This window comes from Petromyzon marinus, chromosome 65, assembly GCF_048934315.1.
Source record: "Petromyzon marinus isolate PM22_M1 ecotype Great Lakes invasive population chromosome 65, UKy_Petmar_22M1.pri1.0, whole genome shotgun sequence".
Lineage (NCBI taxonomy): Eukaryota > Metazoa > Chordata > Hyperoartia > Petromyzontiformes > Petromyzontidae > Petromyzon > Petromyzon marinus.
The window spans coordinates 5,322,812-5,346,967 of NC_133731.1; the positions used below are offsets into that span (position 1 = coordinate 5,322,812).

Consider the following 24,156-nt stretch of genomic DNA (forward strand, 5'->3'; position numbering starts at 1 on the left):
CGTTTTAATATTGATGTGTTTTTATTGGGATCCTTTATAACTAACATACGTTTTAATATTGATGTGTGTTTTTATTGGGGTCCCCTTTATAACTAACATACGTTTTAATATTGATGTGTGTTTGTATTGGGATCCCCTTTATAACTAACATACGTTTTAATATTGATGTGTGTTTGTATTGGGATCCCCTTTATAACTAACATACACGTTTTAATATTGATGTGTGTTTTTATTGGGATCCCCTTTATAACTAACATACGCTATAGGCCTCGCCATCAGCTTAGTCCGGCACTGGCGTTTGCCACATTTCGAAATCCCAGCGTAACAAATGAGAGAAAACTTGATTTGAAGCTTTCGTGACTGCAGGAATTACTCCTTGGTTATTTCAGTGAAGTCACGTAGAAAGAAAATAAATTAAATAATAGAGTACGACGTTTCGATTGCAACACAAGCAGCCGTTATCAGGTAGAACACAGACACGGAGACACACAGAGAGAGACACAACATAGACAAACAGACACACAAGCAGAGAGAGACACAACATAGACACACAGAGAGAGACAACACAAAGACACACAGTGAGAGACACACAACATAGATACACAGACAGACACACACGCAGAGAGAGACAACACAGATACACACAGAGAGAGACACACAACATAGACACACAGACACACAGAGAGAGAGACACACACACAGAGACACACAGAGAGAGACACACAACATAGACACAGACAGACACACAGGCAGAGAGAGAGAGAACACAGAGACACACAGAGAGAGACACACAGACAGACACACAGACAGACACACAAGCAGAGAGAGACACACACAGAGACACAGAGAGAGAGAAACAACATAGACACACAGAGAGAGAGAGAGACACACACAGAGACACACAGAGAGAGAGACACACAACATAGACACACAGACAGATACACAAGAGAGAGACACACATCACAGACACACAAGCAGAGAGAGACAACACAGAGACAAACAGAGAGAGACACACAACATAGACACACAGACAGACACACAAGCAGAGAGAGACAACACAGACACACACACAGAGAGACACACAACATAGACACACAGACAGACACACAAGCAGAGAGAGCCAACACAGACACACAGAGAAAGACACACAACATAGACACACTGACACACAAGCAGAGAGAGACACACACAGAGACACACAGAGAGAGACACACAACATAAGCACACACACAGACACACAAGCAGAGAGAGACAACACAAAGACACACAGAGAGACACACAACATAGACACACAGACAGACACACAAGCAGAGAGACAACACAGAGACACAGAGAGACACACACAACATAGACACACAGACAGACACACAAGCAGAGAGAGACAACACAGAGACACAGAGAGACACAAAACATAGACACACAGACAGACACACAACATAGACACACAGACAGACACACAAGCAGAGAGAGACAACACAGACACAGAGAGAGACACACATCACAGACACACAGACAGACACACAAGCAGGGAGAGACAACACAGACACAGAGAGAGACACACAACATAGACACACAGACAGACACACAAGCAGGGAGAGACAACACAGAGACACAGAGAGAGAAACACAACATAGACACACAGACAGACACACACACACAGAGAGACACACAACATAGACACACAGACACACAAGCAGAGAGAGACAACACAGACGCACAGAGAGACACACAACATAGACACACAGACAGACACACAAGCAGAGAGAGACAACACAGAGACACACAGAGAGAGACACACACATAGACACACAGACAGACACACAAGCAGAGAGAGACAACACAGAGACACACAGAGAGAGACACACAACATAGACACACAGACAGACACACAAGCAGAGAGAGACAACACAGACACACACAGAGAGAGAGACACAACATAGACACACAGACACACACAGAGAGAGACAACACAGACACACACCATAGACACACAACATAGACACTCTCTGTGTGTCTCTGTGTTGTCTCTCTCTCTCTGCCTGTGTGTCTCCGTGTCTGTCTTTTATCTCTCTCTCTCAAATTTAGTTCTACCTGATAACGGCTGCTTGTGTTGCAATCGAAACGTCGTACTCCATTATTTACTTATTTTTATACGCGACTTGACCGAAAAAACCCCATCGATTAAATGGGAGAAACCAAATCGCTCCCCCCCCACCCCTCTCTCGACATCCCCCCCCCCCCACGTTAAAAGAGGCGAATGGTTTCGCCCGCGGCACGCCGCTCCACGTGCCCACAAGGAGCCGCCTGGTGGTGTCCGCGCGTCGCGTCCGCCGAGGCCGAAGGCTCCACGCCACCTCCTCTGTCCTGCTCCACCTCCTCTGTCTCGCTACACCTCCTCTGTCCTGCTCCACCTCCTCTGTCTCGCTACACCTCCTCTGTCCACGCGGAGACTTCTCCGACTTGATCGCCTCGAGGCGGCGGTGGTGCCGGATTAAGGTAATGCGACGCGTTATAAAGGTGATGCGTTATAAAGGTGATGCGTTATAAAGGTGGCCCCCTACAAATTGTATATTTTTTTTGTGTGTGTGTGTTACAAACGCTGAAATATTAAAAACGTAGAATAATAATAATTAAAAAAAATGTTTTTTTTACTTGCACGGTAAATTAATTGTCTTTTTTTTGTTTCGTTTTACATTCGCTATACAGCTCGGATAATACGACTAACATCGCGAACCTTAAACACACCCGTTCGTTCGTAAAAGTTGCAAGGGCAAGTCTCGTGCTTTAGTAATAGAGCATGTGCAGAATCATGAACCGGAATTGATAGCTTGAAAGCATTTAGCGCGGGGCCCCGTAGCCACCACTACTACTACAGCATAGTAGTAGCAGCTACTACTACATAGGTAGTAATAGCCGCTACGATATCACCCGGCACTGGGCAGCGGTCAGCTTAAACGAACGGAGAAGGCCCCGACCACTCGATCTGCTGCAGTGTCCGTGGCCTAGTGGGTGGGTGGCGTGGTGGTGGTTGGTGTTTGGTGGTGGTTGGTGGTGTTTGGTGGTTGGTGGTGGTTGGTGGTTGGTGGTGGTTGGTGGTGGTGGTTGGTGGTGTTGGTGGTTGGTGGTGGTGGTGGTTGGTGGTGGTGGTGGTGGTTGGTGGTGGTGGTGGTTGGTGGTGGTGGTGGGTGGTGGTGGTGGGTGGTGGTGGTGGGTGGTGGTGGTGGTGGGTGGTGGTGGTGGTAGCCGCCACCACCACCGCGGTCAAAGCCGCCACCGGATGGCTTCCAAAGCCGTTGCCTGCCCGGGGCTTGGAGTTGAACCCCGCGTCTCTCTCTGTGTGAGTCTCTGTGGGTCTCTGTGTGAGTCTATGAGTCTCTGTGGGTCTCTGTGTGAGTCCGTGGGTCTCTGTGTGAGTCTATGAGTCTCTGTGGGTCTCTGTGTGAGTCTGTGTGAGTCTATGAGTCTCTGTGGGTCTCTGTGTGAGTCTGTGGGTCTCTGTGTGAGTCTATGAGTCTCTGTGGGTCTCTGTGTGAGTCTATGAGTCTCTGTGGGCCTCTGTGTGAGTCAGTGGGTCTCTGTGTGAGTCTATGAGTCCGTGAGTCTCTGTGTGAGTCTGTGGGTCTGTGGGTCTCTGTGTGAGTCTATGAGTCCGTGGGTCTCTGTGTGAGTCTGTGGGTCTCTGTGCGAGTCTATGAGTCTGTGGGTCTCTGTGTGAGTCTATGAGTCTGTGGGTCTCTGTGTACGTCTATGAGTCTGTGGGTCTCTGTGTGAGTCTGTGGGACTCTGTGAGTCCGTGGGTCTCTGTGTGAGTCTGAGTCTGTGGGACTCTGTGTAAGTCTATGAGTCTGTGGGTCTCTGTGTGAGTCTATGAGTCTCTGTGGGTCTCTGTGTGAGTCTTAGCCTCTGTGGGTCTCTGTGTGAGTCAATAAGTCTGTGGGTCTCTGTGAGTCTATGAGTCTGTCGGTCTCTGTGTGAGTCTATGAGTCTGTGGGTCTCTGTGTGAGTCGGTGGGTCTCTAGAGTCTGTGGGTCTCTGTGTGAGTCTGTGGGTCTCTGTGTGAGTCTATGAGTCCGTGGGTCTCTGTGTGAGTCTGTGGATCTCTGTGTGAGTCTGTGGGTCTTTGTGTGCGTCTGTGGGTCTCTGTGTGAGTCTATGGGTCTCTGTGTGCGTCTGTGGGTCTCTGTGTGAGTCTGTGGGTCTCTGTCAGAGTATGGGTCTCTGTGTCAGACTTTGGGTCTCTCTGTGAGTCTATGAGTTCTCCATGTGAGTCTTGATGCATATGCATATCTATGTGAGTGGGTATCTGTGTGAGTCTGGGTCTGTGTGTGAGTCTATGAGTCCCTGCGAGTCTCCATACGAGTCTGTGACTGTGGGTTTCTTTGAGGCTGTAACTCTTAGTGAGTCTATGAGTCTCTGAGTCTATGCATATGAGTCTCTGTGTGAGTCTGTGCATCTCTGTGTGAGTCTATGAGTCTCTGCGAGTCTCCATATGAGTCTCTCTGTGACTGTGGGTTTCTTTGAGGCTGGAACTCTTAGTGAGTCTATGAGTCTCTGCGAGTTTCTGTGTATACGAGCCTCTGTGTGAGTATGTGGGTCTTTCTGAGTTTATTGAGTCTATGCATGCGTTTATGGGGCTCTGTGCGAGTCTGTGGGTTTCTGTGTGAGTCTATGCGTCTGTGAGTCTATGAGTTTCTGTGTGAGTCTCTGTTTTCCCAACCCTGTGACGCCTGCTGTATATTTGGAGTTTGCATGTATCTCTCTCGTCATCATCACGGTGGCTAGGAGATGTTAACTCCCTCGCCTGGTGTACAGGAGGTCGTGGGTTCGATCCCGACCCTGACGCCTGCTGCTGTATATTTGGAGATTGCGTCTCTCTCATCACATCATCATCATCACGGTGGCCATGAGATGTTAACTACCTCGCCTGGTATACAGGAGGACGTGGGTTCGACCCTGACGCCTGCTGCTGCTGTATATTTGGAGTTTGCGTCTCTCTCGTCATCACGGTGGCTATGAGATGTTAACTACCTCGCCTGGTGTACAGGAGGTCGTGGGTTAGATCCTGACCCTGACGCCTGCTGCTGTATATTTGGAGTTTGCGTCTCCCATCATCATCACGGTGGCTATGAGATGTTAACTACCTCGCCTGGTATGCAGGAGGTCGTGGGTTCGATCCCGACCCTGACGCCTGCTGCTGCTGCTGCTGTATATTTGGAGTTTGCGTGTCTCTCTCTCTCCCTGTGGTCGCGTGGATTTTTTTACTTGCTCAGGGTGCTCCGGCTTTCCCCTCCACATTTTTAGAATGAACATCACGCGTTTAGGGTATTTATTTGGCTGCTGTTCTACAATTGCCACGTGATGATGGATAAGGCCACTTCGTCGAGCTGTCGTTTGTGATCGCCACGTCGTGTCTGAAACGGAGCCGTGTGGCTCAGTGTGGGGCCTTGAACCCGGTAACATGAACAAAATAAAATAGTTTAGTTTTTTAGTGTACAGGCTGGTCCAGATGTCTTGTGACCCCCCCCCCCCATTCCATTCTCAAAAAAAATCATATTTTTGTATACCCAATGGATGTGAAACCAGAAATGAATTCAGCAAAGGAAAAACGTGTTAGCGGTCGGTGTACGGGTGAGCGGTAGTGTAGTAGCGGTTAGCGCCACGCTGCGCTGTGAACCCAGCGACCCCAGTTCGATTCCCGCTCACGGCCACCAAACACCGATGTCGATTATCTGAAACGTTGACCGGCTCTCCCCCTCTAGGTCGACTCGGCCTCGAACGGGCACCCGGTGCGATGAGTTAAAACACGTGTAAAGGTCGCCACTGGGGAGACAAAGGCGGCCGGGAGTGGTGCTAGCCACCCCACCCTCCCCTTCCCCCCCCCCCGTCGTGTACCGTGCCGACCTTCATAGGCGCTGCCACTCGCTAACAGCACTTGCCCCAACAGTCTGTTAAGGCTACACGGGGGTGGGATCTTTGTCTGTTGTGCAGGAGGCCTTTGCAATTCATACGCTGGATGGTCCCCACGCAAAGATCTTAGTTCAGTAGGTCGAGTGCTGATCCCGGCTGCAACAAAAATCCCTGTTCTGCCTTCCCAGTAAACATGGGAAGGCACAACAAGGTCCAATGTTGGCCCAACGTTGGCCCAATGTTGGCCCAACGTTGTCCCAACGTTGGCCCAACGTTGGCCCAACGTTGTCACAATGTTGTCCCGACGTTGGCCCAACGTTAACCCCGACGTTGGCCCGACGTTGGGCCCAATGTGTGTTAGCCAAAACATCGCACATATCTCCATATATATAAAAGGCAAAGTTGTGAATGTGTGTCTGTTGAAAATGTTTAGCGTACTTCCCGACATGCAACAAACTTGAAATTTGCCGTGTGGGTACTTTCCAGACTGTACACCATGCAAAAATTATGAAAATACACTTGTGTTTTTTTTTTGGGGGGGGGGAGCTCAATAATGCATTTATTTTTTGCACGGCAATTGAGCTGTGACGTCAAATCTGTCACGTGACCCGCGCACGTGGAAGCTTAACGCATTGTAGTGTAGTGGTTAGTGCTACGCCGCGCTACGAACCCGGCGACCCGAGTTCGATTCCCGCTCACGGCCACCGCCGGTGACGATTTTTTTCAACCGCTCCTGGGCCTCCCCTAGGTCGACTCAGCCTCAAACGAGCAACTGCTGTGGTGTGTGAACATCGCCACTGGGAAGACAAAGGCGGCCGGGCGTGGTGGATCCAAGTCCCGGACGAAGCCGGGTAGGACAGCTAGTATATAATATATACATTTCCTTTCAAAGCCACGGTGTTATTGGTAACTTGTTACACAGACGGTCCCGTTTAGCCAGTTTTCCCCGTCTTCATGTTTTTACCACGCTAGATCCATGGTGATTCGTGAGCAGCAGCAGCAGCAACAAAGACTTAACGTGTCAACAGCATTCACCAGACAAAGATCCCCCGTGTAGCCTTAACGGACTGTTGAGGCAAGTGCTGTTAGCGAGCACCTATGAAGGCCAGCACGGCGCACGAGGGGGTGGGTGGCCAGCACCACGCCCGGTCGCCTTTGTCTCCTTAGTGGGCGGTGTTTACACGCCACACCAGGTACTCAGTTGAGGCCGAGTCGACCTAGGGGAGGCCCAGGGACCGGTTTAAATACTCGCCAAATCTTTTATTGGTCACGAGCGGGAATCGAACTCGGGATGGACGAGTCCGTGCCCAGCTTCGCTAACTGCTGCGCCACCGCTCCCCGCTCATTTGGGACCAACAACAACAAGAGTTTCCATTGGTGACGTCAGGTCACGGGACAGACCCAGCAGGTGTCACGGGTCGACCTGACTGAGATGACCGGCAGATGGAGCACACACACACACACACAGATACACGCTCGTGTACGCGCACACGTAACAGCAACAACCGCCATTCGCCACTAAGTGGCGGTGACGTGACCACGGCGCTCGTGCCAGGCTAGGTGCACGTTAAGGCCACCTGAAGCGTCGAACGCACACCGGCAGGAGGTCACGGGGCAGACCCAGGTGCCACGTCTTGACTGACTGAGATGGCTGACCAGCACAGCAAGTTTGCCCAACCTGCTGTGCTTTAGCCACCCGGCGCTCCGCTCGTTGTTGTGAGCGTCGCTCCTCCGCCCTCCGTTGTTGTTGGAGGGCGACTGCCTCCAACTGCCCAGTAGCGTCCTTCACGAGCCTCCTCCTCCACAGAGGCCGATCTTGACACCGCTGGTACCGGTCATCGGCAAGTCCACTCAGCTCCACGTCCTCCTGTACCGCATCACTCCATCTCTTCTCCAGCCCGTGCCGCACCCGTTCGGCCCCCTCTATCCGGCCGAACAAAAGCTGCTTAGGCATGCGGTGGCTGGGCATGCGGGCCGCATGACCCAGCCAACACAGCCTTGCCCGCCGGAGGAGCTCACCGATGGGACTTTGCCCAGATGAACATACGCACAGACGCAGACATGCGCTCACTACGTACGCGCATACAACAGTAGCCGCCGTTTTGCCACGAGGTGGTGGTGATGTCACCACGGTGCCTGCGCTGGGCTAAGGGTGCACGTTGAGGCCGTCACGTGATGTGTCGAAGGCTCGCCGAGGAGGGAGCCACGGGTCAGCTGACTGAGATGGCTGGCAGATGCACCCAGCTGTGGCGCCTCGCTGCGTGGATTTTTTTGCTTCGGGTCCCCCACATTTAGAATGGACATCGCGTGTATTTGGCCGCTGTGAATGTTGCCGTGATGAGGATAAGCCACATTTTGTTGAGATATTGTTTGTGGTAGCCAGGTCGCTTGTGAAAAAAGAGCTGTATTTAGCTCAGTGGGGCCCTGCCTGGTAACAATAAAAAATAGTTTAGTTTCATTTTTGATTTAAAGCTTTCGTGACTGCAGTAATTCATATTCTTAGCTCTTTCGGTAAAGTCACGTTGAAGAGAAACAATAAAATAATAAAACAATAAAATAAAAAATATTTATAGAATATATATTTTATTATTTTATTGTTTCCCTTCAACGTGACTTTACCGAAAGAGCTAAGAATATAGTTTAGTTTCACTTAATATAGAATTGAAGCTTTCGTGACTGCAGAAATTACTATACTCGTTGGGTTTTTTTTCCCGGTAAAGTCACGTATGTAGAAATAAAATCAAATGTAACTAAATTAAAAATAAATCACGACGTTTCGAACGCAACACAAGCGATCGTCATCAACAGGTGTAAAACAAATAGCGAGCGAACACATAGAGGGGGGGGAGGGACGTGATCACGCACATCATAGCACACATAGCGAAACGTCAAACTGCACGGAGGCAAATACAACAACAACGACGAAGACGATGAGAGAGACGAGAAACTCAACAAACCTTCAGAAACATAACGCGATGCAAAACCAGTCGGCCAACAACAACACAGACACTGACCTGGTTGACCACGTGTTTCAGAAGACTGCTAAATTTCGTGTTCATCCTATACGTTTATGACAGATGATCATTTAGTTACACTTATTTCCCATTATCTCTCTCTCTCTCTCTCTGCACTCTTCCCTTCCCCGTTCGTTTCTCATGTTCTATTCATCAACGTCCTTGGCTTCACCCCACTTCCCGTGGTGTGTAGCCACGGTTACAAAGTTGTGAGTTGTTACTAATGCCCATAGTTATTACTGTTGCTCCTAGCTATTACTAATGGTCCTTATTATTATTATTGCTCTCAGTCATCACGATTGCTCCTCGGGAGGGGGGGGGGGGCAGAAAGACGCAAACTCTGGGCGTCGTTACTTGCGAGTGATATCGCGGCCGAGCGTGACCGCCCCATGCTGCTCGTGATAACAGCTGGTCATTGTGAGGGCGGCCAAGTCTCTGCCGGAGAAATCTGGGGCGGTTGGCGGGGCAGCGTGCTGCGAGTTTCACCGATCCTTCTGCGGCCTGCGGTTCGATTCCCCGTGACCGCGCCGGTGGCGCCGGTGGCGGGCGGGCGGGCGGGCGGTTTGCCAAACCCGCGCCGAGCGACGGCGGTTTGGTGGAGTGCGGTCACGCGGCTGCCCGCGACCGTCACACGGCGCGGGAGAGGCCTTCGTCCAGCAGTGGATTGACACGCGGCTGCTTGATGACGGCAACAAGAACCGCCATTCGCCACTTGTTGACGGTGACGTAAACCACGGCGCCTGTGCCAGGCTAGGTGCACGTTGAGGCCACGTGAAGTGTCGAACGCCCGCTGGCCGGAGGTCACGGGGCAGACCCGGAAGGTGCCACGGGTCGACTGACTCGGACGACTGGGCCGACGCACCACCTTGTGCCTCCCCCTACTGTGCCAACTCGCTGCGCTTTAGCCACCCGGCGCTCCGCTCGTTGTTGTGAGCTTCGCTCCTCTGCCCTCGGTTGTTGCTGGAGGGCGACTGCCTCCAACTGCATGGTGTAAGTCACGGCAGCTGAGGGTAGAAGCTCAGTGGGCTTTTTACCTGCTAAGATAAAAAAAAAATAGTTTAGCTTTGTAAGTGATATGTTTATCTTTCCTATACTTTACACTACCGTGGTGTTTTTGTATCGTCTGCCGTTGTAACGTTCTGACCCCCGGGGGCCCCTGCTGGACATCAGGTTGTGAAAAAGAGCTTCATAGCTCATCGGGATTCCTCCCGCGGTGTATAAATCGATATTCTGAAGCTGACGCCGCTGACGTCCCATGCCTCTGTGCGTCGTCGCCCCCCCCCCGCCCCCCGCCCCGCTCCACTTCCCCAGCCCCTCGCGGCGGCGCCATGTGGGCCTCGGTGCTGGCCACGGCGCTGGCCACGGTGCTGGCCACGGTGCTGGCCACGGTGCTGCTGCCGCTGCCGCCCGCGGCCACCGCCGTGCCCGTGGAGAGACGCGACGACCTCCTGCGCGAGGAACGCGCCGACCGCGTGGGCGGAGCGCTCGTCCTGTCCCTGCTGGAAGTCGAGGTGAGAAGCGGTCGAGGTCGCGATGTCCTCGCAGCTGACGGACGTTGATGCCGCCGCCGTCACCGCCGCCTACAGCCACCGCCGTCACCCACCGCCCACAGCCACCGCCGCAACCACTACCACTACCTCGCCTGGGTATACAGGAGGTCGTGGGTTGGATCCTGCTGTATATTTGGAGTTTGCGCGTCTCACTCTCTCCCCGTAAAGTCACGTAGGATGAGAATAAAATAATAAAATGAAACAATAAAATTCTCACGACGTTTCGGCCACAACACAAGTGGCCTTCTTTCAGGTGAAAGGAACAAACCTGTCGGGACGACAGAGCTAAATTGTAGTCTCTGCCGGAGACAGCTACATTGTAGTCTCTGTCGTCCCGACAGGTTTGTTCTTTTCACCTGAAGAAGGCCACTTGTGTTGTGGCCGAAACATCGTGAGAATTTTATTGTTTTATTTTATTATTTTATTCTCATTCTACATGGTGACTTTACCGAAAGAACCAAAGAAGATGAATCCTTGCAGTCACGAAAGCTTTAAATCGAAATCTCTCCCCGTAGTCGCGTTGATTTATCTCCGGGGCCCCCTAGTTTTTCCCCTCCGCATTTAGGATCGATGTCGCCGCGCGTTCAGAGCATTTGGCTGCTGCTGCTGCTGAAAATGTCCACACGATGGTGATGATGAGCCACCCGTTTGTGATGGCCAGGTCGCTTCTGACAAAGAGCTACACAGCTCATTGGGGGCTTTCAACCTGATAATGATCAAAAACAAAATTGACACCATTGGAACCTCCTTTGCCAGTAGCAAAATATGATAATTGGTTTTTTTTTTAAACGTTTTATCTGGCAACAAAACTTACGTCTTTTTTTTATTTCAATTTCAAGGACAGTGCCAGTACATTATCAGAGTTATGTTTTTTGTTTGCATTCTGACCGCAGGTATTGTGGTCAATGCAAACATGACTCCTTGTAAGAAAAGGTGTCAGTTTTGTTGCCAGATAAAAGGGTAAAAAAAAGAATTATCAAAACAAAATTAATAGCGTAGTTCCTCTTATTTCCCATTCTCTCTCTGTCTCTACACTCTTCCCTTCCCCGTTCCTTTCTCATTCTCAATTCATCAAAATCCTTGACCTCAACCACATTCCCCGCGATGTGTAGCCACGGATACAAAGTTTCTAGGTATTACTCATGCTACCAGTTATTACCATTGCTTACTAGCTTTTTACTTATTGTAGTTATTAGCACATCGCCAGATTAAATATCTCTCATTGGCACACTTCCGGTGCCCGTCTCACTTGGACATGCTAATCTCTCGCAATTTACACTTACGTACAGATTCCTTCTCTAGCTCCGCCCTCTTACCCTTGGGTCGGGCCTACCAAACTCCGATGTGAAGCCTTGTTGCTGCAGCAGCTCTTTCTCCTACGTCAGCAGTCCTCCTGCTGTGTCTGTTTCACCTGATGACGGTCGCCTGTGTTGCGACCGAAACGTCGTGATCTATTAGCTTTACTGAAAGAACGAAGGGGTCCAGTTCTTGATCTTCTCGATTCTTTCGGTAAAGTCACGTGGAAGGGAAATAATAAAATAATAAAATTAAACGTAATAAGACAAAATTCTCACGACGTTTCGGCCCCAACACAAGCAGCCTTCCTCAGGTGAAGAAACAGCTGCCGGAAAGACGGCGGCTCCAGTGGCTTTAACATCGTGCTAATCTCTCACATTAACACAGCTACTTCAATGCTAAATTCTTCTGTTGATATGTAAACTCTGACTTTAACATAGCTACTTCCGTGACCAGTTACATGCTAATCCCTCACACTAACATGATGCTAATCCCCCAGTTACATGTTAATTTCTGACTTTAACATCGTACTAATCTCTCACATTAACACAGCTACTTCAATGCTAAATTCTTCTGTCGATATGTAAACTCTGACTTTAACATAGCTACTTCCGTGACCAGTTACATGCTAATCCCTCACACTAACATCATGCTAATCCCCCAGTTACATGTTAATTTCTGACTTTAACATCATGCTAATCTCTCACATTAACACAGCTATTTCAATGCCAAATTCTTCTGTTGATATGTAAACTCTGACTTTAACATAGCTACTTCAGTGACCAGTTACATGCTAATCCCTCACACTAACATCATGCTAATCCCCCAGTTACATGCTAATTTCTGACTTTAACATCGTGCTAATCTCTCACATTAACATAGCTACTTCAATGCTAAATCCTTCTGTTGATATGTAAACTCTGACTTTAACATAGCTACTTCCGTGACCAGTTACATGTTAATCCCTCTCACTAACATCATGCTAATCCCCCAGTTACATGCTAATTTCTGACTTTAACATCATGCTAATCTCTCACATTAACACAGCTACTTCAAGGCTAAATTCTTCTGTTGATATGTTAACTGACTTTAACATAGCTACTTCCGTGACCAGTTACATGCTAATCCCTCACACTAACATCATGCTAATCCCCCAGTTACATGCTAATTTCTGACTTTAACATCATGCTAATCTCTCACATTAACACAGCTATTTCAATGCTAAATTCTTCTGTTGATATGTAAACTCTGACTTTAACATAGCTACTTCCGTGACCAGTTACATGTTAATCCCTCGCACTAACATCATGCTAATCTCCCAGTTACATGCTAATTTCTGACTTTAACATCGTGCTAATCTCTCACATTAACACAGCTACTTCAATGCTAAATTATTCTATTGATATGTAAACTCTGACTTTAACATAGCTACTTCCGTGACCAGTTACATGCTAATCCCTCACACTAACATCATGCTAATCTCTCACATTAATACAGCTACTTCAATGGTAAATTCTTCTGTTGATATGTAAACTCTGACTTTAACATAGAACTTCCGTGACCAGTTACATGTTAATCCCTCACACTAACATCATGCTAATCCTCCAGTTACATGCTAATTTCTGACTTTAACATCATGCTAATCTCTCACATTAACACAGCTACTTCAATGCTAAATTCTTCTGTTGATATGTAAACTCCTTTGTCAAGGCGATCTGCTCCTCCCACCCAGCTTATTACGTTTTATTTTTATTATTTTGTTATTTCCCTTCTACGTGACTTTACTGAAAGAATCGATAAGATGAGTCCCTGCAGTCACGAAAGCTTTAAATCGAAGAGTCTAGTTATTGCTTGTGTTTCTAGTTATTACTATTGATCAGATTTTACCATCGCTACGAGGTTGTTTTTGATTAATCGTAGTTATCACTGCCGCCACTAGCTATAACTACTGGTCGCAGTTATTGCTGTTCGTGGGCCTTACCTGGTAACAAATGCAAAATAGTTTAGACGTAGCCGCGGCGGCGGCGGCGGCGGCGGTGGCGGTGGTAACGACGATCAGTGGCGCCGTGGCCCCCGGCCGCCCTCCCGTGCGAGCAGGTGAACGCGAGTCTGGCGAGGGCCATCCTGGACGAGGTGGAGACGGCGGTCAGGACGGGCGTCTACCCACCGGCCCTTCACTTCTTCAAGGCCAAGCCCCTGATTGAGCGCAGCGCCGTGTTCCAGTTCATCAGGAGGATGCCCAAAGGTGCGCGATGGCGAACGCTGGTGGTTTGGTGGTGGTGGCAGATGTGCTGGTGGTTTGGTGGTGGTGGCAGATGTGATGGTGGTGGCAGATGTTGTGGTGGTGGGTAGTTGTGGTCGTAGTGGTGGTGGCGGTAGTGGTGACAGATGTTGGTGGTGGTGGGTAGTGGTGGCAGATGTGGTGGTGGTGGGTAGTGGTGACAGATGTTGTGGTGGTGGGTAGTCGTGGTCGTAGTGGTGGTGGTTTGGTGGTGGTGGTGGGTAGTGGTGGTCGTAGTGGCGGCGATGGTGGTAGTGGTGGCAGATGTGGTGGTGGTGGGTAGTGGTGGTCGTAGTGGCGACGATGGGGGTGGTGGCGGTAGCGGCAGTCGTGGTGGCCGTGGTGGCCGTGATGATGCTGGTGGTGTTGTTTTGGCGGTTGTGATGGTCGTGGTGGCTATGGTGGTGGGGATCGTGGTAGTGGCTGTTAGTAGTGTGGAGCTGTCGTGGCAGTGGTGTTAGCGCACTGCACTACGAACCCGGCTACCCGGGTCCGATTTCCCGCTCGCGGCCAAAACCAGTGACGATTATCCGGACTGGTTTTGGGCCTCCCCGAGGTCGACTGAGCCTCAAAATGAGTACCAGTTTCTCCCTCCACACTTAGAACTGACAAGCGTTTAGAGCATTTGCCTGCTATAAATTTCCACACGATGATAAGCCCCATCCTGGAGCTATCATTTGTGGCCAGGTCGCTTCGGGAAGAAGGAGCTACGTAGCTCAGCCGGGGCCTTACCTGGTAAAAAAAAATAACAAAAAAAAAAACGGTTCGTAGTTTTTTTTGTTTTTTTAATGCTCGCAGGCCTGCGAAACCGGAACGCCCCTGCCCTCGAACCCGAACATGACCCCGCGACCCCATGACCCCACGACCCACCAGGAGCGGCGCTGCACCTGCACGACGTGGCGCTGGCGAGCGTCGAGTGGCTGGTGAAGAACGTGACCTACCGGCCCCACTGCTACGTGTGCCTCCGGCCGGAGCCGGCCTCGCCGCGGTTCCAATTCTCGGTGCGGGGGGCCCCTGGTCCGGACTCGTGCCGCTCGGCCCCCGGCGGGTGGGAGCTGCTCGCGGACCTGCGACGCCGGGCGCCCCTCGTGGAGGACTTGGACTCCAGGTGAGCCGCTCTCCCCCGGGGGTGGACGCGGAGTAAAGTAGGGGGGGGGATGGGGGGCGCCGACGCTTGTTGACGCCGTTAACGCCGGGCCAAGCGTTTCTTCCGGCGTGCGTTTCTCAGGCTGGTGCGGGGCCTGACGATGGTGACGGAGGACCCCGCTGCCGCGTACCCGAACCAGAACGCGGCCTGGCGCCGCTTCGAGGACGTCCTGAGCGGCGCCTGCGGCCTCGTGCTGCACGCCCCCGTCTTCCGAGACTACTTCGCTCGCGCTCTGCAGGAATTCTACGAAGACGGAGTCTCCTACATCGAGCTGAGGACGCTGCTGCCCAACGTGAGCGCGCGGGACTCGCTAAAGCTTTGTCCGCGCCTCGCCGGGCTTTACTAGGTCTCTCTTTGCCACTAGGCCTCGGTCCCGGCCTCGCTAGGACCCTCCTAGGCTTCTCTAAGCCTCGCTAGACCTCATCTAGGCCTCGCTGTGTCTCACTAGGCCTCGTCCAGGCTTCTCTAGGCTTCTTGCTAGGCCTCACTAGGCCTAACTAGACCTGGCCCAAGCCTCATCAGGCCCCTCAGGCCTTGCCCAGGTCCCGCAAGGACCCTTGTTCTGCCTCGCTATGCCTTGCCCAGGCTTCGCTAGCCCTTGAAAGGCCTCGGCCAGGCCTTGTCCAGGCCTCACCTCCTAGCTATCCCCCATAATAAAGGTTTTTTTTGGGTTAGATCGCGTAATATGACCACCACCAACCGACACAGCCAATTATTAAGGTTTGTCACGTGGAGAGTAAACGCACAGCATTTACAATTTGAGTACCGTCATGTTTCCCTGGTGATTACAACAACCAGCTTCATCAGGCGATTTTGCCACAACTGCATGTTTCACACGCGTCTCCGTGTTGTCTCTGCGTGTCTCCTGACGAGTCGCCGTGCGTCCACCGCGTGTCATCGCGTCTCCCCGCTTGTTCCCGTGCAGGTTTACGAGCTGGATGGGCGCCTACACGGACCGGAGTGGGTGGTGCGCGCGTACCAAGATGTGGCTCGCGAGTTCTCTCACCAGAATCCGGGCTTCCTCGGGGTGAAGATCATCGGCTCCGTCAACAGGTGAGACGATCGTCACAGGTGAGACGCCGTCACAGGTGAGACGCCGTCACAGGTGAGACATCGTCACAGGTGAGACATCGTCACAGGTGAGACGCCGTCACAGGTGAGACGCCGTCACAGGTGAGACGCCGTCACAGGTGAGACATCGTCACAGGTGAGATGCCGTCACAGGTGAGACATCTTCATATTCTTAGCTCTTTCGGTAAAGTCACGTTGAAGGGAAACAATAAAATAATAAAATATATATAACAATAAAACTTCTCACGACGTTTCGACCATAACACAAACGGTCGTCATCAGAATTTTTATTGTTTTATATATATTTTATTATTTTATTGTTTCCCTTCAACGTGACTTTACCGAAAGAGCTAAGAATATGAATTACTGCAGGTGAGACATCGTCACAGGTGAGACGCCGGCACAGGTGAGACATCGTCACAGGTGGGACATCACGGTTGAGACCATCTCACCTGACCCATTTTCAGATGATACACCATCACACCTGACCCATCACAGGTGAGATACCATCACAGGTGAGACGTGGGCACAGGTAAAATCTTATCGCAGTTGAGACCATTTCACCTGACCCATCACAGGTGCGATATCACAGTAAGAGACCATCGCACCTGACCCATCATCAAAGGTGGCACGTCACATCTTAATTTTCAGAGCTGGAATGTAGCCAAGTTGAGCGCATTGACGCGGTGAGGTGTTGTGTGTGCAGTCAGCAGCGATTGGGCTGCGACCATTGACTCGCTCCACTCGTTTTAATCACAGCTTAGTCTGTGTGGATCTATGATGGGTCTCTGTGCGAGTCTATGAGTCTCTGAATCTATGGATCTCTGTCTGAGTCTATGGGTCTCTATGTTAGTCTATGGGTCTATGTGTGAGTCTACGGGTCTATGTGTGAGTCTTCGGGTCTCTAAGTGAGCCTATGGCTATCTGAGTCTATGGCTCTCTATCTGAGTCTATGGGTCTCTGTGCAAGTCTGCGGATCTATGTGAGACCATGTGTCTCTGTGTGAGACCATGGGTCTCTGTGCGAGTCTACGGGTCTCTGTGAGTCTACGGGTCTGTTGTGAGTCTACGGGTCTCTATGATTCTATGGGTCTCTATGTGAGTCTGTGGTCTCTATGTCAGTATATGGATCTCTGTGTGAGGCTATGGGTCTCCGTGGGAATGTACAGGTCTCTGTGTGATGAGTCTATGACTCTCTGTGAGTTTATGGCTAGCTGTGCGAGTATGGATCTCTGTGGAAGTATTTGGGTCTCTATGCGAGCCTGTAGGTCTCTGTTAGTCTATGGATCTCTATGTAAGACTGTCTGTGTGTGTGTCTATGAGACCCGGTGGAATCTCTGTGGGCTGTGCGGCTGAAACCCGGATTGGAACCCAGGCTCAGCATCCCTGACCACCGAGCCACCCCGGGCACATCCGGTCAGCTCGCTGTAATCTCTCTCTGTCTGTCTCTCTCTCTCTGTCTGTCTCACTCTCTCTCTGTCTCACTCTCTCACTCTCTCTCTGTCTAACTCTCTCTCTGTCTCACTCTCTCTGTCTCACTCTCTCTGTCTGTCTCACTCTCTCTCTGTCTCACTCTCTCTGTCTCACTCTCTCTTTGTCTGACTCACTCTCTCTCTGTCTGTCTCACTCTCTCTCTGTCTCACTCTCTCTCTGTCTCACTCTCTCTCTGTCTCACTCTCTCTTTGTCTCACTCTCTCTGTGTCTCACTCTCTCTGTCTCACTCTCTCTGTCTCACTCTCTCTCTGTCTCACTCTCTCTCTGTCTCACTCTCTCTCTGTCTCACTCGCTGTCTCGTGCTCTCTGTCTCACTCTCTCTGTTACTCTCTCTTTCTCTGTCTCTCTATGTCTCGTTCTCTGTGTTTTTCTATCTCTGTTATTCTCCCTCTTTCTGTCTCTCCTCTCTCTGTCTCACTCTCTCTCCCTCTCCCTGTCTCTATCTCTCTGTCTCTCTTCTCTCTGTCTCTCAGGAAACAGAACAGCTCCGCTATCAGGATGGCCATCGAGCAGACCGTGCTACTGCGCAAGGCTTACCCCGACTTCCTCGTGGGCTTCGATCTGGTAACCGGAACGCCGTGCCCGTGTGTCTCCCGTGTGTCTCCCGTGTGTCTCCCGTGTGTGTCCCGTGTGTGTCCCGTGTGTCTCCCGTGTGTCTCCCGTGTGTGTCCCGTGTGTCTCCCGTGTGTCTCCCCCCTGTGTGTGTCCCCCCGTGGTCATGTAGCCCGTAAGCCCAGCCACCGCATGCCTAAACAGATTTTTTTCGGGTGGATAGAGGGGGCTAAGCCGGGCGCGGCATGGGTTAGAGAAGAGAGACGATATGGAGTGATGTGGTACAGGAGGATGTGGAGTTGAGTGAACTTGCCGATGACTGGTACCAGCGGTGTCAAGATCGGCCTCTGTGGAGGAGGCTCGTGAAGGACGCTACTGGGCAGTCGGAGGCAGTCGCCCTCCAGCAACAACGGAGGGCGGAGGAGCGACGCTCACAACAACGAGCGGAGCGCTGGGCAGTTTAAAGCACAGCAAGTTGGCACAGTAGGGGGCACAGGTGGTGCATTGGCCAGTCGTCTCGGTCAACCCATGGCACCTGGGTCTGTCCTGTTTCCTCCTGCCAGCGGGCGTTCGACACTTCACGTCACCTTAATGTGCACATCGCCTGGCGCAAGCGTCGTGGTGATGTCACCACCACTTAGTGGTGAATGGCGGTTGTTGTTGTCCCCCGTGTGTGTCCCCCGTGTGTGTCCCCCGTGTGTCCCCCCCCGCCGTGTGTCTCCATGCGTCTTTGCCGTGTGTCCCCCGCTCGATCCGGTGCAACACCTGCCACGCGGGGATGCGTCCACTATGTGGCGATACAAATTTTATTTTTTCCCGCGGTAAGATGTCAAAGTCACTTTGTGAAGCAGAGCAGCCAAAGTGGGGTCGCTGGGCGTGGTGAATGACGAAGGTTACCTGGGCCTCAGGTGGGACAGGAGGATTCTGGGAGCGACCTGTGGAGCCTTCGCGACGAGCTGGAGAGGCCGGCGGAGTCCGGGATCCACCTCCCCTACTTCCTGCACGCCGGCGAGACAAGTGAGGGGATTGCGGCGGTGGTGGAGGTGGAGGTGGTGGGGGTGGTGGTGGTGGTGGTTTAGGTGGTAGTAGTGGTGGTGGATTAGGTGGTAATAGTGGTGGTGGTGGACGAGGTAGTAGTAGTGGTTGTGGTTTAGATGGTAGTAGTGGTGGTAGTGGTGGTGATTTAGGTGGTAGTAGTGGTGGTTGTGGTTTAGGTGGTAGTAGTGGTGGTGGTTTAGGTGGTAGTTAGTAGTGGTGGTTGTGGTTTAGGTGGTAGTAGTTGTGGTGGTTTAGGTGGTAGTTAGTAGTGGTGGTTGTGGTTTAGGTGGTAGTAGTGGTGGTTGTGGTTTAGGTGGGAGTAGTGGTGGTGGTTTAGGTGGGAGTAGTGGTGGTTTAGGTGGTAGTAGTGGTGGTGGTTGAGGTGGTAGTGGTGGTTTAGGTAGTAGTAGTGGTGGTGGTTTAGGTGGTAGTATTGGTGGTGGTTTAGGTGGTAGTAGTGGTGGTGGTTTAGGTGGTATTAGTGGTGGTGGTTTAGGTGGTTGGAGTGGTGGCGGTTTAGGTGGTAGTGTGGTGGTGGTCGTGGTTTAGGTGCTAGTAGTGGTGGTGATGCAGGTCCAGGTGATTTATGTTTCCTGTCTATTACCCTCCCCTCTACTACCCTCACTCCATGACCCACCACCACCACCCACGCTCCCCACCCCACGCTCCCCACCCCACCCACCTCGCCACGTTGCCGTGGGGGAGGCTGGGAGGGAGCCGGCGTGGACGTGAACGTGCTGGACGCCCTGCTGTTCAACACGACGCGCATCGGGCACGGCCTGGCGCTGGCGCGACACCCGCTCGCCCTGCGCCTTGCCCGCTCGCGGGATGTCCCCGTTGAGCTGTGCCCCATCTCCAACCAGGTGCGGGCACGCGCCGGCGGCGGGCAACACGCCAGCTGGCGGTCGGCACGCGCCGCGGGTTTTGGGTGGCGGCTCCCGGGTTCGGGCGCAGCTCTCGCCCCCGGCGTTCGTCGTTGGGACAAACGGCCCGCCGATTTGGCCGAGAAGCAGCTCGACTTACTGCTTGGAGCGGGCCGTGGAGCTCGGGCAATGATTGTTGAACTGTCTTTCGTGGTCGCCGGTTGGGCTTGCGGGGAGCTTTGGGGGCACGCGGTTGGCGGTGGCAGTCCTCGGCGAGGGATCATTCGCCTTCACGAATGTCAACGACGCGTTCCGCCGCGGTGATTGACGTCGCCTCCCCGCGTCCTCTTCCCTGCCCTGCCCTCCGGCATGGCGACCCGCGCGCGGCCCTCCACCCGCTACCCCGGCCCCCCCCCCCCGGGTGCCGACGACGTTCAGGTGCTGGGCCTGGTGGCCGACCTGCGCTCGCACCCGGCGAGCGTGCTCTTCTCGCGCGGCCACCCGGTCGTCGTGTCGTCCGACGACCCCGCGGCGTTCGGCTCGCGCGGCCTCTCCTACGACCTCTACGGCGCCGTCATGGGGGTGGCAGGCGGCCTGGGCGCCGACCTCGCCACGCTCAAGCAGCTGGCGCTCAACTCCGTGCGGTGAGAGGCCGCGGGGGGCCCCCGGGGCGGTTACCGGCGGGCAACGGTAACCGCGGGAGTGGGGGATCCTCCGTTGCCGCACGTGCGCCCGGTTCGCTCGTGGACTCCTTGATTTTCCCCGTAGACGGTGGAAACAGTCGGGACGGCGTTTATCCCCCCCCCCCGCTCCATCCTAATCGGCCGTATTTAACGGGGGGGTGGGGGGGGGGGGGTGGCGGGAAGGTGGTTTTATCGGTGATGAAGCCACACAAACGCTCAAGTTAAAACTAAAAGCTCTGCTCCCGGACCGGCCCTGTTCGCGTCGTCGGAAGACGCGTCGTAAATCGAGTTTATGCGTCGTTAAATCGAGTTTCTGCGTCGGCAAATCGAGTTTCTGCGTCGTTAAATCGAGTTTCTGCGTCGTAATGTGTGGACCGTGTTAAATTGGACTGTCGTAAAACCGGAGCCCGTCTGCGTTATGTCTTTAACCGTATGTTTGCAGACGGAAAATTCCCGTGGGACTGAAATGTAAATGGGCGGGGGGGGGGGGGAATCTCACCGATTGGCGTCTCAATACCGCTGTAGGATTTGTAAGCTCCGAGGTTTCCACACTGGGGAACCCCCCCCCCCCCCCCCCCCCCCCCGGTTGGAAGCGAGTGGCAGGGAGGCGGTGACGCGAAACCTCGAACCCCCCCGACCCTCCCTGTCTCCCGCGGCAACGCTCATCAGGTACAGCGCCATGGCGACGGGCGCCAAGGCCGAGGCGACGCGGCGATTCCACGCGAGCTGGGACGCGTTCGTCGAGAGGGAGGCGGAGCAGCTCGACGGGACGCCCCGTGCCGCCCCCACGCAGCCCCGCAGCGAGCTGTGACCCCCCCGACCCCCGCCCGACCCCCGCCCTCTCCGCCGTGACCCTCGACCCCCGCCCTCTCCGTGTGTCCGAATCCATGCCACGGCGGCCCGATGGGGGCAGCCAGTCTAGCGCTGTGCTCACCTGTCCTCACTGACACCACTCACCTGCCTGCACCCCCCTCTGACCCTCACTGACACCACTCACCTGCCTGCACCCCCTCAATGACACCACTCACATGCCTGCACCCCCCTCTGACCCTCACTGACACCACTCACCTGCCTGCACCCCCCTCACTGACACCACTCACCTGCCTGCACCCCCCTCACTGACACCACTCACCTGCCTGCACCCCCCTCACTGACACCACTCACCTGCCTGCACCCCCCCCTGACCCTCACTGACACCACTCACCTGCCTGCACCCCCCTCACTGACACCACTCACCTGCCTGCACCCCCTCACTGACACCACTCACCTGCCTGCACCCCCCTCACTGGCACCACTCACCCGCCCGAACCCCTGGCTTGCCCACACCCATAACCTATCCTCACCACTCACCTGCCCTCGCCTACCTTACCTGTCCTCGCCCCTCAAGTGCCTGAACCTCTCGCCTACACGCACTCCTTGCTGTGCACTGGGGTGGCAGTACAGCCACGTGGGTTGCGAACCCATCCGTAACAACACAAATCGTCGTCGTCATCGTCGTCATCGTCATCATCATCGTCACTGCTCCATCGTTCGATAAAAAAAAAAATATCGCCACCGCTCTGGGAAGTTTAACACTGGGCGTCTCGTGGAGAGACTGAGCTCCGCCATGGGAATGTGGAGTTGCCGTCGACGGGCCCGGGTTGAACCGCTGGAGAAGAGCGAACTTCGTCGTTCACTACGGGTGTGCGCCGATACACCCCCATTCGATTCACGGCGATGCGTCATCACGTTCGGCGAAAAAACAAAATTCTACGTCTCCTTTGATTGGTCATAATGTTCGATGGCTCACAGCGGGAGGGGGGGGGACAGATGCTGTTGCCACGACGCCGCCCCCAGTAGCCTGTTTTGTCTGATTCTGTTCTCACGTTCGATAGCTCGCAGCGGGAGGGGAGAGACGCCGTTACTGCGTCCTCCGCCGGTAGCCCAGTTGCCCCCGTCCAACCCCTAGGCGCCTCGCCGCAGCATTCCTATTCACAGTTGTTGTGGTTTTTTTAATTTGACCTTACCAGGTAAGGCCCTAACTGAGCCGCACAATGTAGCTTGCTTTTTTTTTCCCCTTTCTAAGAAGCGACCTGGCCACACCACAAGAGAAAGCGGCTCGTCGTCATCGCCGCGTGGGAAATGTTCTGGCGGCGGCGGCGGCGAAGTGGTCCGTGAATGCGGCGCGGGCAGGGGGAGAAAACACCGGGAGGAGCCGTTCAGGTCGCGAAAGGAACGCAAATCCAAACTCCTCTCGTCGAGGTGTTCCCGTAGCCGGAGCCGAGTTGATTCGCTGAACCGGCTGAGAACCCCCGGGGACCCCAGGTACGGCACGGCGATGTTTTATTTGCCGGGAATATATTTTATTTATTTTTGAGGGCAGTGTAACGGGACCCGCTGAGCACTACAGGTCTGTTTTACAATTTTGAGTGTTGTGCATTTTGAGAAGAAAGCAAATAAACACTTTCTGAAATGAATTTCAATGTCTCTCTGCTCAGTATTTATGAGAGCAATCCTTGCTGTGGTTGGTTACGTACGGCGCGAAAGAAGTTCAGTGTACATCCACGCATGGTTCAGGTTTGTTGTCATCCTTCCCCCGCACCTCCGATTAGCACGGTTGGCTACGCGCGGCGCTAATCGGAGGTATGTGGTGGAAGGACATCAAACTGAACACGAAAAAATCGGCTCTAAAGAAATGAGTTTTCAATCTAGATCAGCGGTCCCCAACCTTTTTTGGCACCAGGGACCGGTTTCGTGAAAGACAATTTTTTTTTCACGGACCGGGGGTGGGGGGGGGTGGGTTCATCATTGGGTCTTTCCCCCTTTTAAAAGAAGCTCTCTGGTTACGTTTGTGTTTGTTACTCATTGTGGCTACGAGGGGGTTAGTAGCTTGTGGGATTACCAACACCACGTGACTGAGACAACTGCGCAGTGCGGGAAAGAGACGCGGATGGAAGTGGTAAATAATAAAATAATGGGGGCGGGTCACGTGATCGGACTTCACCGCTCTCACCTCCTGCTGCTGTGCGGCCCGGTTCCTAACAGGCCACGGACCGGTATCGGTCCGTGACCCGGGGGTTGGGGAACCCTGATCTCGATGATTTAAAAGTGCATCGTGGGTCCCAGTGGCCTCCATCGCCCGCCGGGGACGATGGTGATCGATGCCGCGTGTAATTGTCCCAAATTGAGGAACTGAAGTTTGGCACTTGGCGAATGTTGACCCTTGGCTAAAAGTCTGTGGGCACTACCATCTCCTCCAAGGCGTCGTCAGGACACTGGGCT

The 24,156-nt window shown here is 53.0% G+C and overlaps 1 protein-coding gene across 3 annotated transcripts; it reads left to right on the forward strand.

Moving 5' to 3' along the window:
- Nucleotides 1-2,246: 2,246 nt before the first annotated feature.
- On the forward strand, nucleotides 2,247-23,351 carry ADA2 (adenosine deaminase 2). Of its 3 annotated transcripts, XM_076054278.1 has the most exons (12): nucleotides 2,247-2,496; nucleotides 6,656-6,758; nucleotides 10,233-10,432; nucleotides 13,865-14,012; nucleotides 14,922-15,156; nucleotides 15,277-15,487; nucleotides 16,121-16,248; nucleotides 18,233-18,323; nucleotides 19,220-19,328; nucleotides 20,055-20,212; nucleotides 20,651-20,856; nucleotides 21,565-23,351. In XM_076054278.1, the coding sequence occupies exons 3-12, from the start codon at nucleotides 10,250-10,252 to the stop codon at nucleotides 21,704-21,706; spliced, it is 1,611 nt and encodes a 536-aa protein (XP_075910393.1). In that variant the 5' UTR covers nucleotides 2,247-2,496; nucleotides 6,656-6,758; nucleotides 10,233-10,249; the 3' UTR covers nucleotides 21,707-23,351. The 3 variants fall into 3 exon arrangements, with proteins under 3 accessions (XP_075910393.1, XP_032833879.2, XP_075910394.1); XM_032977988.2 differs by lacking the exon at nucleotides 6,656-6,758 and having other exon boundaries at nucleotides 2,266-2,496; XM_076054279.1 differs by lacking the exons at nucleotides 6,656-6,758; nucleotides 21,565-23,351 and having other exon boundaries at nucleotides 2,267-2,496; nucleotides 20,651-20,860.
- The last annotated feature ends 805 nt before the right edge of the window (nucleotides 23,352-24,156 follow it).

What these genes read in the sequence shown, in the direction of transcription:
- ADA2 (XM_076054278.1), top strand. Translation starts at nt 10,250, where the DNA reads ATGTGGGCCTCGGTGCTGGCCACGGCGCTGGCCACGGTGCTGGCCACG. An exon ending in ATCATCGGCTCCGTCAACAG is followed by an intron (nt 16,249 to 18,232) that starts GTGAGACGATCG and finishes TCTGTCTCTCAG; the next exon opens with GAAACAGAACAGCTCCGCTA. An exon ending in TCCTCGTGGGCTTCGATCTG is followed by an intron (nt 18,324 to 19,219) that starts GTAACCGGAACG and finishes CCTGGGCCTCAG; the next exon opens with GTGGGACAGGAGGATTCTGG.